This window comes from Gymnodraco acuticeps, unplaced genomic scaffold, assembly GCF_902827175.1.
Source record: "Gymnodraco acuticeps unplaced genomic scaffold, fGymAcu1.1, whole genome shotgun sequence".
Lineage (NCBI taxonomy): Eukaryota > Metazoa > Chordata > Actinopteri > Perciformes > Bathydraconidae > Gymnodraco > Gymnodraco acuticeps.
The window spans coordinates 491,841-512,093 of record NW_022990889.1 but is presented as its reverse complement, the minus strand read 5'-3'; the positions used below and the strand labels follow the sequence as shown (position 1 = coordinate 512,093).

The following is a 20,253-nucleotide window of genomic DNA, read 5'->3' as shown; positions in this document are numbered from 1 at the left end:
GGGCCGACTATGACTCAGTCCAAATCTTACTGCCTGCAGACTGACACCATCAAACACACTCAGCAGGACAATACCAGGATATGCCCACTGATCGCCTGGCTGAATGATTAGTCTACACATACGTATCTGTATCGACGCCAACCCAAACAATCCTTTTGGAAAACACACTTACTGGAGATATCTCACGCAATAACACTGTTGTGGTGGTAGACATGCACAAACACAACACTGAACTCTGCCAAAATCTCTCTCACACACACCACACACACACACACACACACACACACACACACACACACACACACACACACACTGGGAAAGTGTATGGGTCAACGCTCTCAGGTGCAAACTTTACGTACGTATAAAAAAATGGTTCTTCCTTTCTTATTCGTGACTAACTATTAATAATGAATCTGTAAACTCTAAGTAAATCATGTATGCATGGATAAAACCATTAGTTTAAATTCCTAAACCCCACATTGATAGGTAAATTAGGGGGTGGTTCAACATTCTGATGCAGACCACAAAACACACATGCACACAATATAATTACCAAAATGAATGATATTGACTATCTGGTGTTTTGAACTGAAGGATAATTCTGGTCACTTTCTGTATGTTTGAGGAATTTGTCTGGGGGAGATGCACAGCTCGTGCACCGTGTTCATTCATGTACAGTATATTCAATCCCTGAAAGCGCTTTTTCTATTCTGGGAAAATTACGTCATCCCACAGCACATGGTGCTGCAGGAACTTGTGGTCAAAAAGCCCACCGCAGGCTGCTGTGCAGGGCTCTGATGTACCATTGTATGAAGCAAAGACGCACGCTGAGTGCAGACTTTAAGGTTTTCTATCAGAGCTACAGGATAACAATTAAAAATGGTGATGTTCTCTGTAATCCTATTTGGACAACCAGAGATAGTCTCACTCGTGCACTAAATCCCCACTTAGTCTCGCAAACTGCTATGTCAATCCCCTCTAAAAGAATATGATAACTTTAGCAAACATTTCCACAAATGCCAACGTCATTACATGATTGATAACTCACACAAAAAACCCTCCAATAATTATCAGCCCTTTAATTTAATTTAATGTAGATGTCTTTGAAAAATCTAATTAGAAATGTAACATGTAAAAGCATAAAGTTAAAATGTTGTGATACATTTAAAAAAAAGTCTACAGGGGGCTGTGCAGACAGTGGGGGCGGACCACTACAGGCGCGCACAGCACGGTGCGCGTATCAGTGCGACGCGTCGGCAAATAACCTCAATCTGCATACTGACTGTTATTTCGAAGGTCTTCTTTTCTACTGAGTGTTTTAATTGGTGCTACCAGCAGAAGTGAGATAGATCAAGCACCGCCATGGCTGCACTGTCGGGGGGAGAGATGTGCGTCAAATACCTGATGTTCGCCTTCAACCTCGTATTCTGGGTGAGTTTGAAGCGATAAATTGTATTCTTCTTAAAGAATAAATTATACACCCTGTCTGTGTGAGAGAGAGAGAGAGTGTTGCGTGCATGCGCGTTCGTGTGTGAGCCGGTTACTATCGTGAATGAAATAAGACGACGTCCCAGATGCAGGATCGTACTGAGTGCTCACAGTCTCGGTTACTGTTATCAGAGTATATCCTCGAGGTGTCCCTGCATTATTTTGGGCACTGACCACAACTAAATACAAAGCGTCCCAATACGCGTGCAGACCGAGAGGGCTGGACGAATAATCCCCGGTGGCCAAGTGACCCAGTTCCACCGTGCAGACTACTCTTTGGAGTTTGCGCGCACAGCATTTTAATAAATGCAATGGGGGGGAGGGGGGCGCTTTATTGTGGTGGAGAATGTCCCTGATATTATAATAATGAACGCTTCTTCTTCCTCACGTGATGTGAACAATTGCGCATGTCAGGGAGTGAGTGTGTGAATAAATCCTAGATATCCCATGGAGGCTATTTGTGTCCAGCTAAGCCTGCAGGGTGTGTCTGTCAGTTTGTTTGTGGTGTGTTTGTGTGTGTGGTTTCACATGAATGCTTTGCCCATTTATGAACGTTTATTATGTGTGCAGTGCAGCTATAGATAGAGCCTAGAATAACCATCCATTACAGGGCAGGGATTTCCCAAAGTGTGTGTGTGCTTATGTGTGAGATGCAAATAACCCAGGCAACACAACCAATTATGGGTATTACAAATGTGCAAAAAATCCACTATACATTGTAAAAATCACCAGTGTCTGTAAATAATAGCAGTAAGAAGCCAGGATGGTGACCATGAATTGAAAATGCATGTCCTTGATTGAATTTAAATTAATACAAAAATCCTGCTCAAACATCCCAACCCAATGAAAGTGCAGACACTTCCCATTTGTGTTGGACTGAGCAGGAAGTGAATATATGATACACTGGTCATTATGCAGCCACATATCACATGACACAGATAATCTGGAAACAACAAGAGTGTCTATGTGCATCGTTGTGTCAGTGCATCAAGTTTCAAGGGGTTAACAGACCTTGGTTTCAATAAAACAGCTTCTGTGAGACATAGGTAGTAGTCACATTTTAGAGCAGTCTAGTAACTGTGCACACAGTTCAGATAACAGAGCAGGTAATATGCTGCTGGGCAGGTATTTAAAAACGTTTTTGGTTAACATGCCTAGACAGAGCCCTATGTCCTACTTCCTGCTATATGCAAATGTATGTACCAGCATACTGTAACTTTCAGAAATGCAGAAGTTAAAAACACAAGCTATGTGTGTATAAACATGGGACAAAAGAGAGGAAGGAACACAGGCAGGAGTTCATATCACATTAAACAATGGAGGTCAGATTTTTGAGTAACACGGCTCTCTTGCCAATCCCTAACTGTAGAAGTCATGTGATTTTATGAAGGCGTGGTAATGAAAACGATCTCTCCTTTCACCACGTTTTTTTTAAACTGACACCATTATGTTTGACTGCCTCCTGGGAAGCAGATAGTTAAAAATCACTCAGAGCTGTGAACTGTGTTGACTGGATCAGCATGGTTGTCGTTGGGGGAATCAAGTGTGTGAAATATCTCATGTTTGTCTTCAACTCTTTCTTCTGGGTAGGTGTGCTTTACTTTTAATCATGTGGTGTTGGATTGATTGTGTGTGAGAACGAGAGAGGAAGGAAGAGGTGGGACTACTGGACTAGTACACATTTGTTCTTTGCTCTAACCTGCTCTTTTGTTTACACAATGGAACATAAAACATCCTAGAATAAAGAGTATGTAAAAGTCATCAACAGAATGGCCAAATATACACAAACACACTTGGAATTAAACAGATTGCCATCTTTCGGTTTGACTTTTAAAGTTAAATATTCACAGACCTGTGTATGCTGCCAAGCCCTGTAAGTGAGTCAATGTGTAGCACATTGCACAATCTCTGGTACCATGAAGGGACGTGTGCAGTGTAAAATACACACCTTTATTCTGTTTGGTTACATGCTATGCACAACATCAGTGCTGCAGAATATATGTACATACATAATAACATGCAGGCATCTATGTGTTGATGGATCGACATGCTACTTTGTGCCAATATTAAATACACATGTTGATGTATAAGCAAACATGTGAACAATACAAACACAAAGGGTCCTTGTTTTTACGCAGTTAGATGAGCAAATTACAGCCTTTCCTGCCTCCATCAATATGTTTTAATACATCAATGTGTTCTATACACTATAATATCAAAGTCTCATTATTGAGGAGTTACAAATGTCTGTCCCCCGACCTATACTTTTTAAGAGTTGAAAAAAGGCATTTTCAATAGATTTGTTGGAAATGTTGTGGGTGAAGAATTAGATATGACGGACTGTGGAGACCTCTTCCTCGACTGATAACTGAGAAAAACATGTAACAATTAGACCACAAGAATGCTTAGTTAGTACATGTTTTAAATGATAACTGGAAGCAGAAACATTTTAAAATTCAGACAACACCAAGTAAACTGGTGTGGTAAAATCAAAATGAAATACACAAGATGTCAAATGGCATATTGCATAAATATGGAGAGTGCTTATGAATGACAAGAACTTCAGCTTAGTTTCTCGCTAATATAATTGAAATGTACTATCAGGTTGACTGTGTACATCGTGCATTTAGTGGTATGATAACTAACTGCAGAACTGTTTGTGAAAATAAACATGATGTTGTGTTTCAGCTTGCAGGCACTGCTGTCTTCACTATAGGCCTGTGGCTGAGATTAGACCCACAGACCAAAGGCCTGTTTGAAGAAACAGACTCTCCAAATGTGTTTTACACGGGTAAGATTCCCTCTGTCCTTGAGCTGGAACATTATCCCTTATCATTTAAGCAAAGTTATATTTTGGATTATGTGAGCGCTGCAAAATATGCTTGTATATGTCTGTGATTCTCTGTATCTGTGTGCAGGTGTATATATCCTGATAGCAGCTGGAGCTCTAATGATGGTGGTGGGTTTTCTGGGCTGCTGTGGGGCCATCCAGGAGTCCCCCTGTATGCTGGGAATGGTTTGTACCATCTTTTGTGTTCTGCACTTAACTAACATTAAACGTAAACTATTTAAAACAGTTTCTTATACTATATCCGGGTCTATATGTATTTGTCACAATCTTACTCAGCAGCATATGGCCTTGTTACTGAACTTAAGCAAGTGTGGATTGTAGACCGACATTGGGCTCTCCAAGAAATATAAGCTACATTCATCTTTGTTTACTGAACAGTATCAAGGCCAGAGAAGAGTCTCTAGATTTCGCAGCACTTGTCTCTCCCCGTCTCTCCCCCTCCCTCCCTGTCTGGCCCTAATCTTCTTGTACTAAATCTCCCAGGAGGAGGAGCCTGTACATTAGGTTCAGCTACACTCAAGTGACCTTGTAACTTGTTCACACATGCATTCAAAAGACATGCGCACACGCCTGCACACATTCAAGCAATCAAAAGAGTTTCATTTTGTCTATCTCTTTGCAGTTCTTCTTCTTCCTACTTATCATATTTGCCATTGAAGTTGCGGCTGGTATCTGGGTATTTTCCAACCAAAGCAAGGTAATGTACAAGTTTATGTAATAATTATTCATTTATTTGGATAGAACTTTTCTACAAAGCTACAAACATGAATGGTACCACAATGAATGTGAGTTATGTGTATAAAGTATTATTTTACCGTCTTGCTGCTGTTTTTCAGGTGGTAAACGACATCACATCATCCTACATGCAGACCTACAAGAAGTTCAAGATGCCAAATTCAGATAAGAGACTCAGAGACACTCTGCGGATGATTCAAACTGGGGTGAGCCATGTCTTTTAGTTTCAGCTTCATACTAATTCAGGTAGACTTAGATCTTATCTTAAAATAACTTGACACGCAATATTTCCTTAAAGCAATGTATTCCCATGGGAAAGTTGTCAGTGCCGCCTAATATTAAGAAAGTTTAGGATGATTAGAAGTTGTAAATTCAGCAAAATACCACATTTTAGGAAAATAAGCACCTGTACTTTCTTTTTTAGTGAGCCCGGAGGCAATTATCCTACAGCATATCATCTAGGGGGAAACAGCTAGTCTAAACACGCACTTACATAACTTCTTAACAGCATGAACATGTTGGGTTCCTTTAATCTCTGCACCAATAGTTATGTAAGAAAAATTATAGGTTATTTTGGAGATCGGTTATTTTGGACAGTGCCTCCACCAGTTGACTAGCAACCTCATTGTGATAACAACATAACAATTGTAACAAGAATGTTCCTTTAAAATACTTTAAGTTATAGATGTCTATTCCCTCTGCCATCTTGTGTTCTAAAGGCATGACTTTTTTCCACAGCTGAACTGTTGCGGGCCAACTGGTACGGTAGAAGAGGCTGACAAAGACACCTGTCCCCAGGGAGAGCTACTTGAGGAGCTCATTACTAAGGTACAACTACTCTGAATGTTTGTATAGATTGGATGCCAACACAGATAGGTACTTCAGTCAAGAGCTAGAGAAAGAACATCATATTTCAATAGCAAAGATGATCCATAACTTCTAAAAGCTGTTAGGAAGCAATTACGTTACTGTATGTCAAATAATTGTCAAACGTGGGCCATAGGTTATCAGTCTTTCCTTTGCACACTAATTTCCTCAGCCTCTTTGCAGTGTAACTATGGCAACACTGGTTTACCAGAGCCTGTATGCTCTCAGGCTGTCTGTTAAGTGTGCAATACCACACGTCATGTTGTTCAGCATAGGCTTAGAGGAAGCTGAAAGGAATTATGCTGGTGTGTTGCAGAGCTGCCCTGATGCCATTGACGAGGTGTTTGACTCCAAGCTACACATCATTGGAGGAGCCGGCATCACCATTGGGGTTGTTATGGTAAGTGTGGGATTTACTGTAACTCATCAAGTTTAAGTGTCAGCTGCCCTGGAGGATGAGCGCAGGGCAGAGGTGAGTAAAGAACAAACACAAGTAATGTATGTCTCTCTTTCTTTTGCAGGTGTTTGGGATGATCTTTAGCATGCTCCTGTGCTGCGCCATCAGGAAGTCTCGGGAGGTGGTGTGAGTCCCACCATCACATCCTGGAGTCCTTTATTAATATTGCATGATGCTATTCCTAGAGTCACATGACTCTCCACTGCCATAAACACTGCTTGTTCAAGTGGGACAATCTAAGATAGGCTGTGTGCGGATATCTCTGATTATTAGATAATACATCAGCTATAACTGCGACTGACACTTAGGCCCACCCTTTCTGGACTATATAGATGCAATGTGGTTATAAGGCCCAACTATAGAATGGGTGTCATCTGTGCTTCAGTGGAAATGTATTGAAGACATAATTGTGTGGTCATTTGACTGTAATTAGTGTTTGTGAACTGCTAATTATCTAAACAAAAGATCATATTATTGTATATGGATCACATTTCTATTGCCATCACTTGACAGCCAGAAGAATCATGGATCAGGGCCTCAGAAAAGGCCACCACCATCCAGCAATAGCCAATGAAATTCTACAGTCCTTTTTTTTTACAACACAGATATAAAACTATGGTGACTAGTAGCCGATTCAATGCTAAGCTGGGAACTGCGGTCAGTGCGGTTCACCTAGCTCGGTATTAGAGTAGCATCTCGGTTTCTACATTGTGACATTTTATTTGTACCCTTCCTATTGTCTCTATCCATAACATGCCCTTTCTAAAAACGCCTTTTCATTTTTTGTCAAGTTTTGTAAATGTCTTTTTTTATTTGTAAAAGGTTTATACACATAGATGGTTGTATGGTACATGTGTTTTAACTGTGATGGTGTATTTTATAATGTTCTTTCCATGTTACATAGACTGGACTTGATTTATACCATATGCACTATGTTTCACAGAGACAAAATGAATGAGAGCCTAATAAAATTAATTGTACTGACTCTGAAGGTGTTTTGCAATGGCACGCAGTTACTCACACAGCGAACGTCATGTTGCTGTAGTTTTACTTTAAGCCATTTCTCAGAAGGTCACCGAGTTAAATACATTAACTACAAGAGCAAATTCTTCACTATTAAAATAAGATACTATCAAACTGACTTTCCTTGGCATGGTTGGATTTAGTGGTGCAGGATATAGGGGAATGCAGGGGTTAGATGGGTGGACGTGCCTTGATAAGACTCAAAACAACATCCAGGATCTAATCTGTGTGCGCAATGGAAAAAGACATTCTTAATACTCCTCCCAGCTTTCCTTTCTTTGATATTCATGGCCATCAAGTGTGACTCATGTACAGTTTGATCCAAGCCAAGAAGTGTTTTTGTTTTCCTAGTCATGCCATCACAATCAATCCAAATATGTGTTTCAAAACAAGGCGTATAGACAGATTACAGTAAACGGTGCACAATTATGTATGGTAGTGAGTCATGTTATTTCTAATGACTCACTTTTTCATCCAAAAAGAGGTGAGAAAAGTTAGTTTTCCTCTGATTATAGCACAAGGAAGTACCCTTTGATTTGGTTGTTGACAGCCGGGTGTTGCCCTCTCAGACACCCCACCCCCACTATGGAGATAACGCTGATTATAAAAAGAACTATGTTCATATGTGAGACATGTCTCCATGTTGTTCTGTGTGTATGGCTCTTATGTAACATGATGTCTACTGGCCAAAGGAAGAGGGCAGGAAAAACGAGATAAGGAAGAGAAAAATAGGAACCACGATGAAAACTCAAGAGAAAATATGCCAACATCAACATTAACTCTACCACACTTCTACACATAAACACAGTATATAAAGACTAAATGATATGATAACAATTGCCCATTCTGTCAAATACAGAGACTAAGACTAAGTTGTTTGATGTTTTCTTTGGTGTTGGTAAACCTAGCCTTGATTGGACTGATTGGTGAAGAACCACTGTAACATTTTACTAGCCAAAAACTGAACCATACAACAGTGCTGCCATGAAATGTAATTTATTATTACAGTGCATTTCAAATACATGTATTACTAATATTGCTAGAGCAATCTGCAAAGGATCTCCTTCCACCTTTTGAATGATACAAAAATATATTAATTATTTTACCTTTTGGATACAATACAATCTCAGTCTTCAGTCTCGTCGTCTGTGTCCTCCCAGGAAGTGTTAGCAAGTCTGCGTGACTGAGTGTGTGTGTGCAGCACGGTGTCTACATGGAGAATACTTGAGAGACACTGCAGAACAGCCAGAAGTAGCTGGTATTTACAAGACACAGATTCAAGGCCGGAGTCTGACATGAACAGTTTTGCTGACACGTCAGCCTCAGTAAAACGATGCTTTGTTAGTTTATCCTCCTCTAGAGGAAATGCACTTTCCCCAAAGATTGATCTGTGCTCTTGTTTGTAGACAAGGCTAAATGGGTGCGAATGGTTTTGAATAATAGTCTGGAACCTTGCTTGAGCCTGCAGGAAATGTCTTGGACTGTGGGAATAAATCTGTCTGGGCACAATCAGTAGAGCATTTGCCAAGAGCTGGGAAACAGCAAGGCCACTTGTAACTGTGTCATCAGAGGCTGAGCAACTGGTGCCATTTTGTAGGAGGGCATGGTGTAAGAGAAACTCGAATGTCCCACCAGCAGGTATGACATAACCTGGCTGCAACCCACACTGCTGGAAGGGAGGTACATTGGGGATCTGATCCACATGTGAATAAGTGCTTTTGGTTGACTGCAAGGTCCTCTTTGAGGCTGTGGTTGCAGTCATACCCATGGGCTCCCATGTTGAAAGGAGCATGCGGATGGCGTCTCGAAATGCACATGTATACTGGTCAGTTTGTCCTTCCCCTAGGCCACAAATGACCAGACTACATGGTTTGACCGTGACCCTTTCCTCTGAATCATTGAAAGCCACATGGACATACCTGTGGGAGAAAAAGTTACATTTTAACATTCATGAATCAAAGAAGATTGAGAAAATCAAAACAATATACATGTATGTTAAATCAATTATTATCTATGATAATGAATTGTATGCATTTTTCTGACTTTTAAATATACATGTTATATGAGTGGCAAAGAGACATGTTTATACCTATGGGCTCCCAGCAGAATTGGTCTACAAAAGGTCAGCATAGCGACGTGCTCTGGTTCAACCATCCAGCAGTCTGAGACAGGTGTGGCCCCACTTAGCTGGGTAAAGAGAGACAGCTCATTTTCACTGACACACTCCACAACGCACATCTCTGCCTGTGCAGCTAAAGACAGGACAGCAGCCGACTGTTTCACTGCAGACAGGATCACAGAGACACCCAAACTCTGCAGGTTTGCAAAGACACACTCCAGGGACCTTTCTGTCCAGGCGCTAAACTGCACTATACTACTGTTGTTCTTTGAATTCTCCTCCATCCATTGCTCTCCACATCCCAGCTGCAGCACTTGTCCTGCATTGAGCAATTTTGGCTGTAGGTAACCAGAGAAAACTGCAGCTTTAACTGTCTTTTGTTCAGTCTGAGGGCACGGTGTAGCAAAGTCTCTGTGAATGACTTGCCCCTCAATCAAACGTGAACAACTGATAGGGAAGCCTGACACAGGTGTGTGCAATGCATCCAAGTTGTCATTTACAAACTCAAGTGATAAGGAAGGCTGGTCCCTTTTAAACTTCCAGTGAGTCAGCAGTTCACAGGTTAGTTTGCTTATAAAGTCACAGTGGGAACGACCCAGACGTGAATGAAAGAATGATGTCAGCAGTTTTTGAACACAGTCATTGTTTGAGGGTCCTGGTAAATGTTTTTTTGCAGTGAAATCCTCCCATGACAGACAGCATCCATATGGCATCACTCCCATGGCTATGAGATCATCTAGCTCCTCCAATGCAAATGCCAGAATGTTGTCAGCCAAGTGCCTGGCAGTTGAAGCCTCTGCCGTTTGCCTGGAGGTGTAGGTGTGGGACACATTAGGCTCCTTGCAGGCCATTTTATGAATCATCCGTAGTAATGAAGCTAGCAGTAGGATAAACGTCTTGGATCCATCGCCTGTTACAGTGCTGTGTTTCAAGACGCACTCCACCACCATCCTAAAACCAAAAACACACAAATATATAAAAAATATAAAATGTCACTTGTCGAAGACTATCATAGTGACAGAGTGTGTGTGTTACCTGGCCAGTGGATGCTCAAGTCGTAGCGCAGTGAGAATGCGAGCCCCACTGCGGCTCAACATCGCCTGTCCCGTGTCTCTGGTGAACAGAACCTGTCCTCCTTCAGGGCCAAAACTGCGGAGGACAACTGACTCCAACACACACACAGTCTGCACAACATGATCCAGATGAAGACGCTCCACTGGCGGCATCCCTGCAACCTGAAAGAAACATAAATATCAATTGCAAGAGAAAATATACAATTTACAAACAGGAAACAGAACTTTTTCCAAATATGCTTTTGGTATTTCATAAAAAGCAACAGGACATTTAAATACTACTGCCTGAAAACTCTACAGATGGGCTTGAAATTCCAACAATATAATGTATGCAGCACAGTTTTAATTTACAAACATTTGACACAGGATGGATTTCAATTTAGGGTTACAGTCTTACATCTCACGTTTGGATTAATAATGTAAAAAATAATCAACACTTAAATAAGACTTTAGTTACACCTGGAGTAAATTCACAAGCTACAAAGTAATATAAATTAGCTGCCCCTTTACCACATTTAAATAAACACATCAATATCAAAACATATGCCAAATATTATTCTGGGATGGGCCAATTTGCATAAATACTACTTTTACTTTCGGTAAATAAGGTATAATTACGAGTCAAACCTTTGTACTTTTACTTGAGTAACATTTTGATTCCAGGACTTTTAACTCTAACAGAGTATTCCTACACTGTGGTACTTCTACTTTTACTTCTTCCACCTCTACTACTCAGCGTCAGTCAATGTTCACTTTGAAAAAATCAGTGTAAAGTTAGTTTACTTGGTTAGCGTTATAAACTCGTATAACTATTTTCTGATCACTGCTAACAGCTAGAAGCTGCGTTGAAAACATTAGCATCTGCTAGCTAGCTGAATGAAATGAGATTAACCCTTCCGCACAGGGGCTTATTTTATTACAAACCCCAGATATAACATAAACGCACTAGTTTCTAGCTGCCAGTATGAACCAAACAAACAAAAATATTAGCCACAACACGATGTTTTTATCTCAGAGTACTTACCATCAGCCCAACAGGAACGCTTCCTGCGTATCCTAGAGACGAGGCTTCTTCTGTGGTTTGTTGTAGAGCTGTAATTCACATCAGAAGTGACTGCTGCCACCTAGCGTCAAGATGTTTTCTAACCCAACAACCAAGGACATTGGTATACTGTAAACACTTATGTACAAATTATTGTACCACAATTTTCCTTTTAAAATGCTTGTGCAAAAGTAATAAATACATTTAAGATTATTATGATATGATACTGCACATGACATGGGAGTGTCATGTGACTAAAATGCCTATTTAGTTTGTTGTTCAAATGAACAATTTCATAGTCTCTTTCATAATATGATAATATTGCTTTACATGGTCAATAGGAGTGGTGCTAGGTGTAGAAAAAAAAGCAAACACGTATGGGTTTCCTACAATGTCTTTTAAAAAGCTTTATGTCCACCATTAACACTCTTTGTCTCGAAGAAAGCACATAAATGAAGATCTGTTTGATTTCAAGAAATTCCTGAATGTTTGCAGAGAAGCTTTATATTCTTCGTTGAGATCAGATATAACATCACCAGACGTCAACAATATTTTTAAGTGTTTCATAAATTGTGCTGTTATACTGTTTATATGTAATTTGTTCTTAGGTCTCCCTTGTTAAAGAGATCATTATCAATGGGACTGGCTAGAACTAAATAAAGTTTATTTTCTACACATGAAAATGTACTAATGCTGAAAAAGTCAGCTGACCATACTGTCACATCATTATTAAAATAGCAGACTTTGGGAAGTGATAATCCATGTTGATCTAAAATGTTCCTGATCAGCAGAAACATGCATTGTGTGTATTTCCACATGTCAAGGACAGAGGTGATGTCACCCCACCCTCCCCTGCCCATCCCCCTCTCTTTCTTCCCTCCTTCTATACAGTATCTCTACAGTATGTCTGGTACCTCAAGGTGAACGGGGCGGGGCCGGAACTTGATCTCTGTGTTGCTGCAGAAACCACATCCTAAGTTTCTAAATTAGGCAACATCATCTATACATAGACAATATGAGACAGTTCTGCAGCTCCTGCCAGATGCACACACACCAACACACACATACAGACTGTCCACAGTGAATGTAAATGTCCTCTATTGCTGAACTCTCACTATGCTAACGAGCCTTTAAAAAGCCATGTCATTTCGCTAATGAATATGCATCAGTGGCCCAGTGAGGGTGACCTGTTGGGATGGGACAGAGGTCACAAGAGGTGGGGCGCAAATAAGCACCCGTGCTCCCATGAGACCTGAAGGGATGGACAAGATCACATTCACAAGTAACACACACCCACACAGAAGGAAGCAATAGAAGAAGACCGAGCTGCAATTCCCCACCTTGTCCTACGCTACCTTGCTCTTGCTCTCCCCCTTGATCCAGCTTTTCATACACCTGCTCTCTTCTTTGTGACATCTATGAACTGGTGATACAAAAACTCTTTCCTCCCTCACTGTTTTCCTCCGCCTGTCCCGCCCTCTCTGGTCCTGTCATCTATCCTCCTCCTCCTCCTCCTCCTCCACCTCCACCTCTCTGTGGGAAGAAGGAGTACCTGTGTGTCTGGACATTGCTGCTGGGGCGACTGAATACAGGTATGTCTCTGGGTCCTTATCTTTCTCTTAGTTTTATCAAATTAAAGTACTTTGATGTATTTATCTCCCAACTGTGCTCAGTGAAAAGTAACTGTGTAAACCATAACAAAATTAGAATAATCAGGTTGGTGAGGGTCATTCTCTTATTGACCAGATACAGTCTAGGTGCAACATAATAACCTTGGGTGATTTATTAGTTTTTACCTCCAAATTCCGTGATTTTCTTTTGTGTCTATGAAAGATGCAGTTCTTGTGAAGGTTGAGAACATGTCCAATGTCAAGTTAAAAACAAGGCTCTCTTAAGTTGTCAGTGACGGTGCAATGACACTAGAATGCACACATTAATGTAATGAATTTGCTAACTTTTTGGATGAGGTGTAAAAATAGTTTTAACTGCTGTTTTAACTAAAGTTAAGGGGACATATGGTGCGGCTGGTCATTCATTATCATCTGCATCAAACATATTGAAAGACGCACATTTACACATTTAGTTACGTTAACATATGTTTTATATATACCCGATATTTAACAATGAATAATTTAAGTATTTTCATTTAGAATTACCATGTGAAAAAAATCAAATCTGTGAATTACTCATTATTACTTAGTCAAACTTTTGCAAAAACAAATCAGAAATATTATATATAAGTATTGAAATACATAACGTGATCAGTATAAGAGACCTGTATCATGTGAGACATGGTGTTCTTTCTGCCATCATTAGGTACATCTGTTTGCTCCTGCAGCTGTAATTAAGTGGCTTCTGTTTAGCGCCTGTCTTTTCAGAAAAAGCAGACATAAACTGAGATCAGTGTCCTGCTTTGGTGTGAGATCTCATCTGCTGACTCAACTTCAGAATAGCAAAAAAAGGTATCTACATTTTTTTTAACATGGGAGTCTTGGCAGTTTTTTTCGTAGATACTGAGCATGACCTTGGCCCATGACTCTGACCCCTGCAGCTCACAGTGGAACAGCAGCGGTCCACGCGTGACGCTTCAACTTCAATTGTCCCCTTCCTCTCCCCTGCATGTCAGCAGCTTTGACCGAGACAGCTGCTTGCATATCCTGTGTTAAAGTGTTAGTGCCAGGCCAGCAGAAACAGGAGTCATTTGACACTGATGGTCATACCGTTTCTAAAAGCATATTAATGCTACAGATACATCTAATCAAAAGCATTTAAGGAAACTTGGAGGGTGTATGTGTTTATGTGTTCTGTTTTGATTGTTCCTCAAAATAGATTTTTTGTTTTTTTGTTTAGTATAGTGTGATGTTCCTTAAATTACTCAAGTTGTTATTTAAGGGCTGAGACAATATTTTCTTGACTCTGTGTTTCTCTGTCAGTTTAATTCTGGATCTGTTACTCGTCCAATAATGACTGGGAACCGTCGAGCTGCCCCCCCTGCAACGGGCACCCCTGCTCCAACAACCCACTTGCCAAATGAAACAACCAACCCCGGTCATTCTGGAGGCCTCAGTCCCAACAAGTTCATGAGTGAACTGCACAGCGTCCACAGTGAGTCAGACTCTGAGGTCATGCTCTGTTCCTTTGGAACCAAAGGAATGTCCGGAATAACATAACTAAACTATCATGCTGTTATGGTGCGTAGCCTGCTAAAATATATCACAGAAATAATTGCGAGAACAAAATATTATTGTCATTTCAAGACGATTTTATGCAACTGCCGTAAGTATAATATAATGTTCCGAAAATATTCAGTCATTGTTATATAAAAATATAAAAATGAACTTGAAAAAAACCGCACACAACCAAAAGTAATAAAATGGACTATCTGCCACTGTTAACAAACATTTACAATGCCAGAGTCTTACAATGGTCTAAGTAATCTCCATTTATCATACAAGTCACTTAATAAATAAGATAGTCATCTGTGTTTGTGTCAGTTTAAATAATTGGATGGCAAACCATCCTAAAACAGTAAAAGCTCATGGTGTGTCTAGCATTTTGTGACTGAATGAGGAAGGTACACACATCATATGATAAGGCCAAACAAGCGTTGACTCAAAGGGGACAGAAAAACAGGTTAGGTTGGCTACTTTTAAAATCTACTCTAGAACTGCATTTTATGTTCCTCTTGTGTGGAAGTTATTCATTTGTATTAGTTCCGACATACCAGGATTGTTAATGCGTACTGCTTGTAATGCTATGCGCATGTTTTATGGGGAAGCAAACTGCAAGTCATAAAAAATGTCATCTTGTATTTGAATATGTGACATGATATTATAGTCAAATATTGCTTCCATGATGCTTTAGAACAAGCAGAATACATAAGAGATGGACATGAAAACACCTGACTGAACATTGCAATGCAATAGAACACCACCACAAAATATGATCTATAAAGATTTTCCTCACTCTGTTTATCTTTGCATTCAAGTGGCTGACTAAAGAAATCAATTTTGCATCTTCTATGTGTGTGTTTATTTCATCTTGCAGTGCCATCATGGGCAGTTGATGCCCTTTGCATAGTAAGCTTGTGCGTGGTGTTGTCATGTGCAGTGTGTGTGTGGAAGAAGTGCTTGAAAAAGAAGGACAAAGAAAAGGACAAGAAAAAGGGAAAAGAGAAGAGCAACGGAGGCATTGACAATGAAATGGATGGAGGTTACAGCAAGGTAAACCACACACACACACACACACACACACACACACACACACACACACACACACACACACACACACACACACACACACACACACACACACACACACACACACACACACACACACACACACACACACACACACACACACACACACACACACACACACACACACACACAGTCCCCCTGCAGATGTACTGTCCTTGCAATGGATCACAGTCCTGACGTCCGGGTCACACAGGACTAGTAAAACTGTCAGTGTGTGTTAGGACTAATGGATGTTTTGCACATAGCTCATATTGTAGTAAAGTTTGAGGACTGAGATGAGCTGTTTAAGAGTGTTTCCCTTGTCCTCAAGGATTCAGGTCACATTTAACCACACTGATGCTGTAAAACTGCCTGTATACTTTAAACAATAAATAAGCTTTAGACGGTAACTAGATCTTTGTTTAATCACCTCTGGCTGTGCAGTGCTTACAATATACTGCATGAACCTGACACAAATAGCTGTGAGATAGAAACACTTAATTGATTACTTGTAAAGCTATGTTTTATTATTCCTGCATGTGATCTGTGTGTGTCTGTGGTTGCAGCCGCTGAAAGACGAAGGTAACAAAGAAACCGAGCTGTCAGATAATGAGCCCAAGGAGGAGGAGAAGCTGGGCAGGCTCCATTACACATTAGACTACAACTTCACAGACAACACAGTGAGATGCCACTATTCACTATGACAATTTTCCCCACCATCTGCAAACTCTAAAATGTTCACCAAATTAATAACTTGCTGTCAATTATTGAGAATCTCATCTCTTGTTATTACTTTCCTTTGCTATCACATTCTAGCTGATAGTCGGCATCTTGCAGGCTGCTGAACTTCCTGCCATGGATGTGGGAGGTAGTTCTGACCCTTATGTTAAAGTCTTTCTGCTCCCAGACAAAAAGAAAAAGTTTGAAACCAAAGTGCACAGGAAGACCCTTGAACCGAACTTCAATGAGACGTTTACATTTAAGGTAAACTCAAAGATAAATACTTTTATTTATTTTTTAAATGATCCTAAATGGGTTCAGGCTCAGCAAATGGTACAAAATATGTTTCTAATTATTATCTGTGAATGTGTTCTGTAGGTACCGTACACGGAGCTGGGCGGGAAAACACTGATGATGACTGTGTACGATTTCGACCGTTTCTCAAAACACGACGCCATTGGAGCTGTGAAGATACTGATGAGCAGTGTGGACTTCAGCCAGTCTCTGCAGGAGTGGAGGGATCTGCAGAAGGCAGAGAAGGAGGAGGTGTGAGCACACGGAGAGAGGGTTGGAGGATATGACCTTGAAATAGGGATGCACTAGTCAAATAATATTAATAAAAAGAACAACTTGCTATTGATCTCTTGATCCGAAATGATTACTGTTTTTTGGCGAAAAAGTTTTCTAAACTGAGTACTACAATTTGGGTTTTGTGAGTAATATCAAATACTCTCTCCTTTTTATATTTACACCTAAATTCAATGACCAGAGTCATGCACAGAAAGGTCACTTATGTGTCATTGTAATTGCAAAGCCATACTTTATCTTTAATAAAATACTAACTTATTTTTCTCTGTTTTAGAGTGAGCGACTTGGAGACATATGTTTGTCCTTGAGGTATGTGCCTACTGCAGGGAAGCTGACGGTGGTGATTTTGGAGGCCAAAAACCTGAAGAAAATGGACGTGGGTGGATTATCAGGTGAGTCAAGCGACAGACAACTTCACCAACGAGACTTTTAAAAAAGGAAAAACTATTAAAACCACTCTGTTTTCTCTGTTAGACCCGTATGCAAAGATCCACTTAATGCAGAATGGAAAAAGACTCAAGAAAAAGAAAACAACAACAAAGAAGCACACCTTAAACCCTTACTTTAATGAGTCTTTTAGCTTTGAAGTGACATGTGAACAGATGGAGGTAAATACTGTATATATTTGTATGCAAACACACAAAAAACAACATTTAAAAAAGCAATTCATGAAATGTACTCATTTTCTTTGTGTGTATTTTCATGTGTTTTTTATAGAAGGTGCAGATAGCAGTGACTGTGTTGGACTATGATAAGATCGGGAAGAATGACGCCATCGGCAAAGTGCTGCTGGGCAGTAACAGCACTGGGACTGAGCAGCGCCACTGGGAAGACATGGTGGCAAATCCTCGGAGGCCAATAGCACAATGGCATAGTCTCAAACCAGAGGATGAAGTCAACGCTCTTATTTCAAACAAGAAATGAAACTGTCACCTAGTATGTTTTGACCTTGTAGCATTTAACTACATTAATTCAAATGTATGTTCCTCCCCTTATTGCAATAAAAACTCTTTAGGATTAATTTAACTAACTAAATCTACCCAATAATATCCTGTTTTACCCATGACACTATCTAAGTCACTGTTATTACATTTTTACTGAATCACTACAAACAGTATTAAGGACAAATGTATAACTATGTAAAGTGCTATTAAACCATGAGATTTTTTAAACCTGTGTTTTTCTTCTGTACTTTGCTGTTTAAATGCATGTACCCTACGCATGATATAAACATGAATAGCCTGCAGAGGGAGACAATCCAATGGCTAATGAAATAAGATACTCCTATGAGTGTTATTATTTCTCTACTTTATGTTTATATTATTATTCACTGTTGCATTTAGCTAAATGCTTGGATGGATATGTGTGTCCATTTGAAACACAACACAATAGAAGTGATTCTTATAAAGCTAAGAAAATACATTGGAGAGTGAAGAGTCTTGGAGAACAGCCCTAAATAAGAGAAATGCAAAGCTAAGAGTTGGGGCCTCATCATTAATAGACATTTTCTCTGCAGTATAGCAACCAGGAAGGATGAACAGGCTAGAGTCACACCAATAATATGATTAAATGTTCATCTTTGAACATTTAATCACTTTGAGAAGATGGATGGATGGTTCATCTTTGTTCCGAATAATCTATATTATTTCAAAGCTAATACTTTTATTGACAAGAAAAAAAAATGTCATGGGAAATAGGCAGTAAACATTGCTCATTCCTTTCAATGTATTGGAAAATGGTGGTGAAATGACAACCCAGTCTCATAAAAAAACGTGTAATAACTACGTTGGTCCACAATGTAGGACGTAGTATTTCTACAAAAACGCCTCTGAAATTGTAAAATCCCTACGTTTTTTTTCACCATTCATTCCAATGGTTGGCGTCTATGTCACGTGATCTTCACATTTCTCCCTGCAGAAAAAAAATTATTATGTGTGTTAATATGAGTTGTTATTTCAGATTATGTGTACAATCTGAAATAACAACTCATATTTCTCGCATCAAATGACATCAAAACGCATTTTAATGGCCAAACTAACTTTAAAATAGGCATTTTATACCGAGAATAAAACGAAGTTCGGCCATGTTTTTTTTTTCTGCAGGGAGAAATTTGAAGATCACGTGACATAGACGCCAGCCATTGGAATGAATGGTGAAAAAAAACGTAGGGATCTTACCATTTCAGAGGCGTTTTTGTAGAAATACTACGTCCTACGTTGTGGACCAACCATGGATGTATAATAGGGACCAACGTAGTTATTACACGTTTTTTTGTGAGACTGGGTTGGAAATGACTATGAGCACCGAACTGAGCTTCAGGTTGCCAGGCATGTAGGCTAATAGCGTTTTTTTTCTCCGTACATTTTTAGAAATAATTCACATTTGAATAAAAACATTAAATATTGTAAAGTTAATTATCTTCAGCCAGAAAATAATCTCCCTTACTCTTTGTTTGATCACAACATAAAAATAGTTGGGGGTGCACGTTATTTGGTACGTGTCAACTCAACATCATGCATGGCTACTTATTAGTTAGATTAGCATCGTTACAAAAAGACAGTTGTCGGGAAGAGGTTAAGGAAACAAGCCAAGTAACGCTGATTGGTAACGTACTTAGCTAAGCGTAAAACATTTTTTAATGAACCTAGCTTAATTGCAAAGCTGCATGTCAAAAATGAATGAGCGTCAATAGTGTATGACAAACAAAATGTACAGCTAATTTAGCTGGGGGTAACCTAACTTTACCCTTATTTACAACAGATATTTATCCTACTTAGTTCAGAGACAGTTTACACCCAGCTAACTAGCTTAACTAAAGCTATGTAGTGTTAACCTTTTCATAGATGTGCTATCTCGCTAGCTGTGAAGGGGTGTTAAGAGGTTTTTTTACAAGTGCAATTAGCGAGTTAAATGAAACTTTCTGCCCTCTATTTAGCTCATTGGCAACGCAGTTCTGATCCGCTAATGTTCACGTCAGAAGTTGTCATACGCAGGTCATGACATGTGGTCAGACAGAAATGTAACTTTAGAGGGGGAAACCTCTGTGATGGAG

General features: G+C 39.8%; 3 protein-coding genes across 4 annotated transcripts; 2 read left to right on the top strand and 1 right to left on the bottom strand.

Moving 5' to 3' along the window:
• Nucleotides 1-1,224: 1,224 nt before the first annotated feature.
• cd9a (CD9 molecule a) lies at nucleotides 1,225-7,535 on the top strand. 2 transcript variants are annotated; one of them, XM_034233695.1, is made up of 8 exons: nucleotides 1,225-1,431; nucleotides 4,177-4,279; nucleotides 4,407-4,504; nucleotides 4,962-5,036; nucleotides 5,176-5,280; nucleotides 5,813-5,902; nucleotides 6,258-6,341; nucleotides 6,463-7,535. In XM_034233695.1, exons 1-8 carry the CDS (start codon nucleotides 1,363-1,365, stop codon nucleotides 6,526-6,528), a joined length of 690 nt encoding a protein of 229 aa, XP_034089586.1. In that variant the 5' UTR covers nucleotides 1,225-1,362; the 3' UTR covers nucleotides 6,529-7,535. The 2 variants fall into 2 exon arrangements, with proteins under 2 accessions (XP_034089586.1, XP_034089587.1); XM_034233696.1 differs by lacking the exon at nucleotides 1,225-1,431 and adding an exon at nucleotides 2,183-3,074.
• An 866-nt stretch (nucleotides 7,536-8,401) lies between these two features.
• bbs10 (Bardet-Biedl syndrome 10) lies at nucleotides 8,402-11,690 on the bottom strand. Its single transcript, XM_034233662.1, has 4 exons — nucleotides 11,638-11,690; nucleotides 10,576-10,775; nucleotides 9,511-10,491; nucleotides 8,402-9,340 (listed from the first exon to the last, which is right to left on the bottom strand). Exons 1-4 carry the CDS (start codon nucleotides 11,638-11,640, stop codon nucleotides 8,548-8,550), a joined length of 1,977 nt encoding a protein of 658 aa, XP_034089553.1. The 5' UTR covers nucleotides 11,641-11,690; the 3' UTR covers nucleotides 8,402-8,547.
• Nucleotides 11,691-14,618: 2,928 nt separating this feature from the next.
• syt1b (synaptotagmin Ib) lies at nucleotides 14,619-18,231 on the top strand. The gene is made up of 8 exons (XM_034233654.1): nucleotides 14,619-14,760; nucleotides 15,703-15,878; nucleotides 16,460-16,573; nucleotides 16,710-16,877; nucleotides 16,992-17,159; nucleotides 17,476-17,593; nucleotides 17,676-17,809; nucleotides 17,919-18,231. Exons 1-8 carry the CDS (start codon nucleotides 14,619-14,621, stop codon nucleotides 18,123-18,125), a joined length of 1,227 nt encoding a protein of 408 aa, XP_034089545.1. The 3' UTR covers nucleotides 18,126-18,231.
• Nucleotides 18,232-20,253: the final 2,022 nt, after the last annotated feature.

Bases quoted from the DNA above. Each gene is read 5' to 3' on its own strand.
- syt1b (XM_034233654.1), top strand. From the start codon at position 14,619: ATGACTGGGAACCGTCGAGCTGCCCCCCCTGCAACGGGCACCCCTGCT. The intron at 16,878-16,991 runs GTAAACTCAAAG...TGTGTTCTGTAG, and splicing joins ATGAGACGTTTACATTTAAG to GTACCGTACACGGAGCTGGG. The intron at 17,594-17,675 runs GTGAGTCAAGCG...TTTCTCTGTTAG, and splicing joins GGACGTGGGTGGATTATCAG to ACCCGTATGCAAAGATCCAC.
- bbs10 (XM_034233662.1), bottom strand. The intron at 10,492-10,575 runs GTAACACACACA...TTTTGGTTTTAG, and splicing joins CTTGAGCATCCACTGGCCAG to GATGGTGGTGGAGTGCGTCT. The intron at 9,341-9,510 runs GTATAAACATGT...TTTCTCCCACAG, and splicing joins ATTCTGCTGGGAGCCCATAG to GTATGTCCATGTGGCTTTCA.
- cd9a (XM_034233695.1), top strand. From the start codon at position 1,363: ATGGCTGCACTGTCGGGGGGAGAGATGTGCGTCAAATACCTGATGTTC. The intron at 4,280-4,406 runs GTAAGATTCCCT...ATCTGTGTGCAG, and splicing joins TCCAAATGTGTTTTACACGG to GTGTATATATCCTGATAGCA. The intron at 6,342-6,462 runs GTAAGTGTGGGA...TTTCTTTTGCAG, and splicing joins TCACCATTGGGGTTGTTATG to GTGTTTGGGATGATCTTTAG.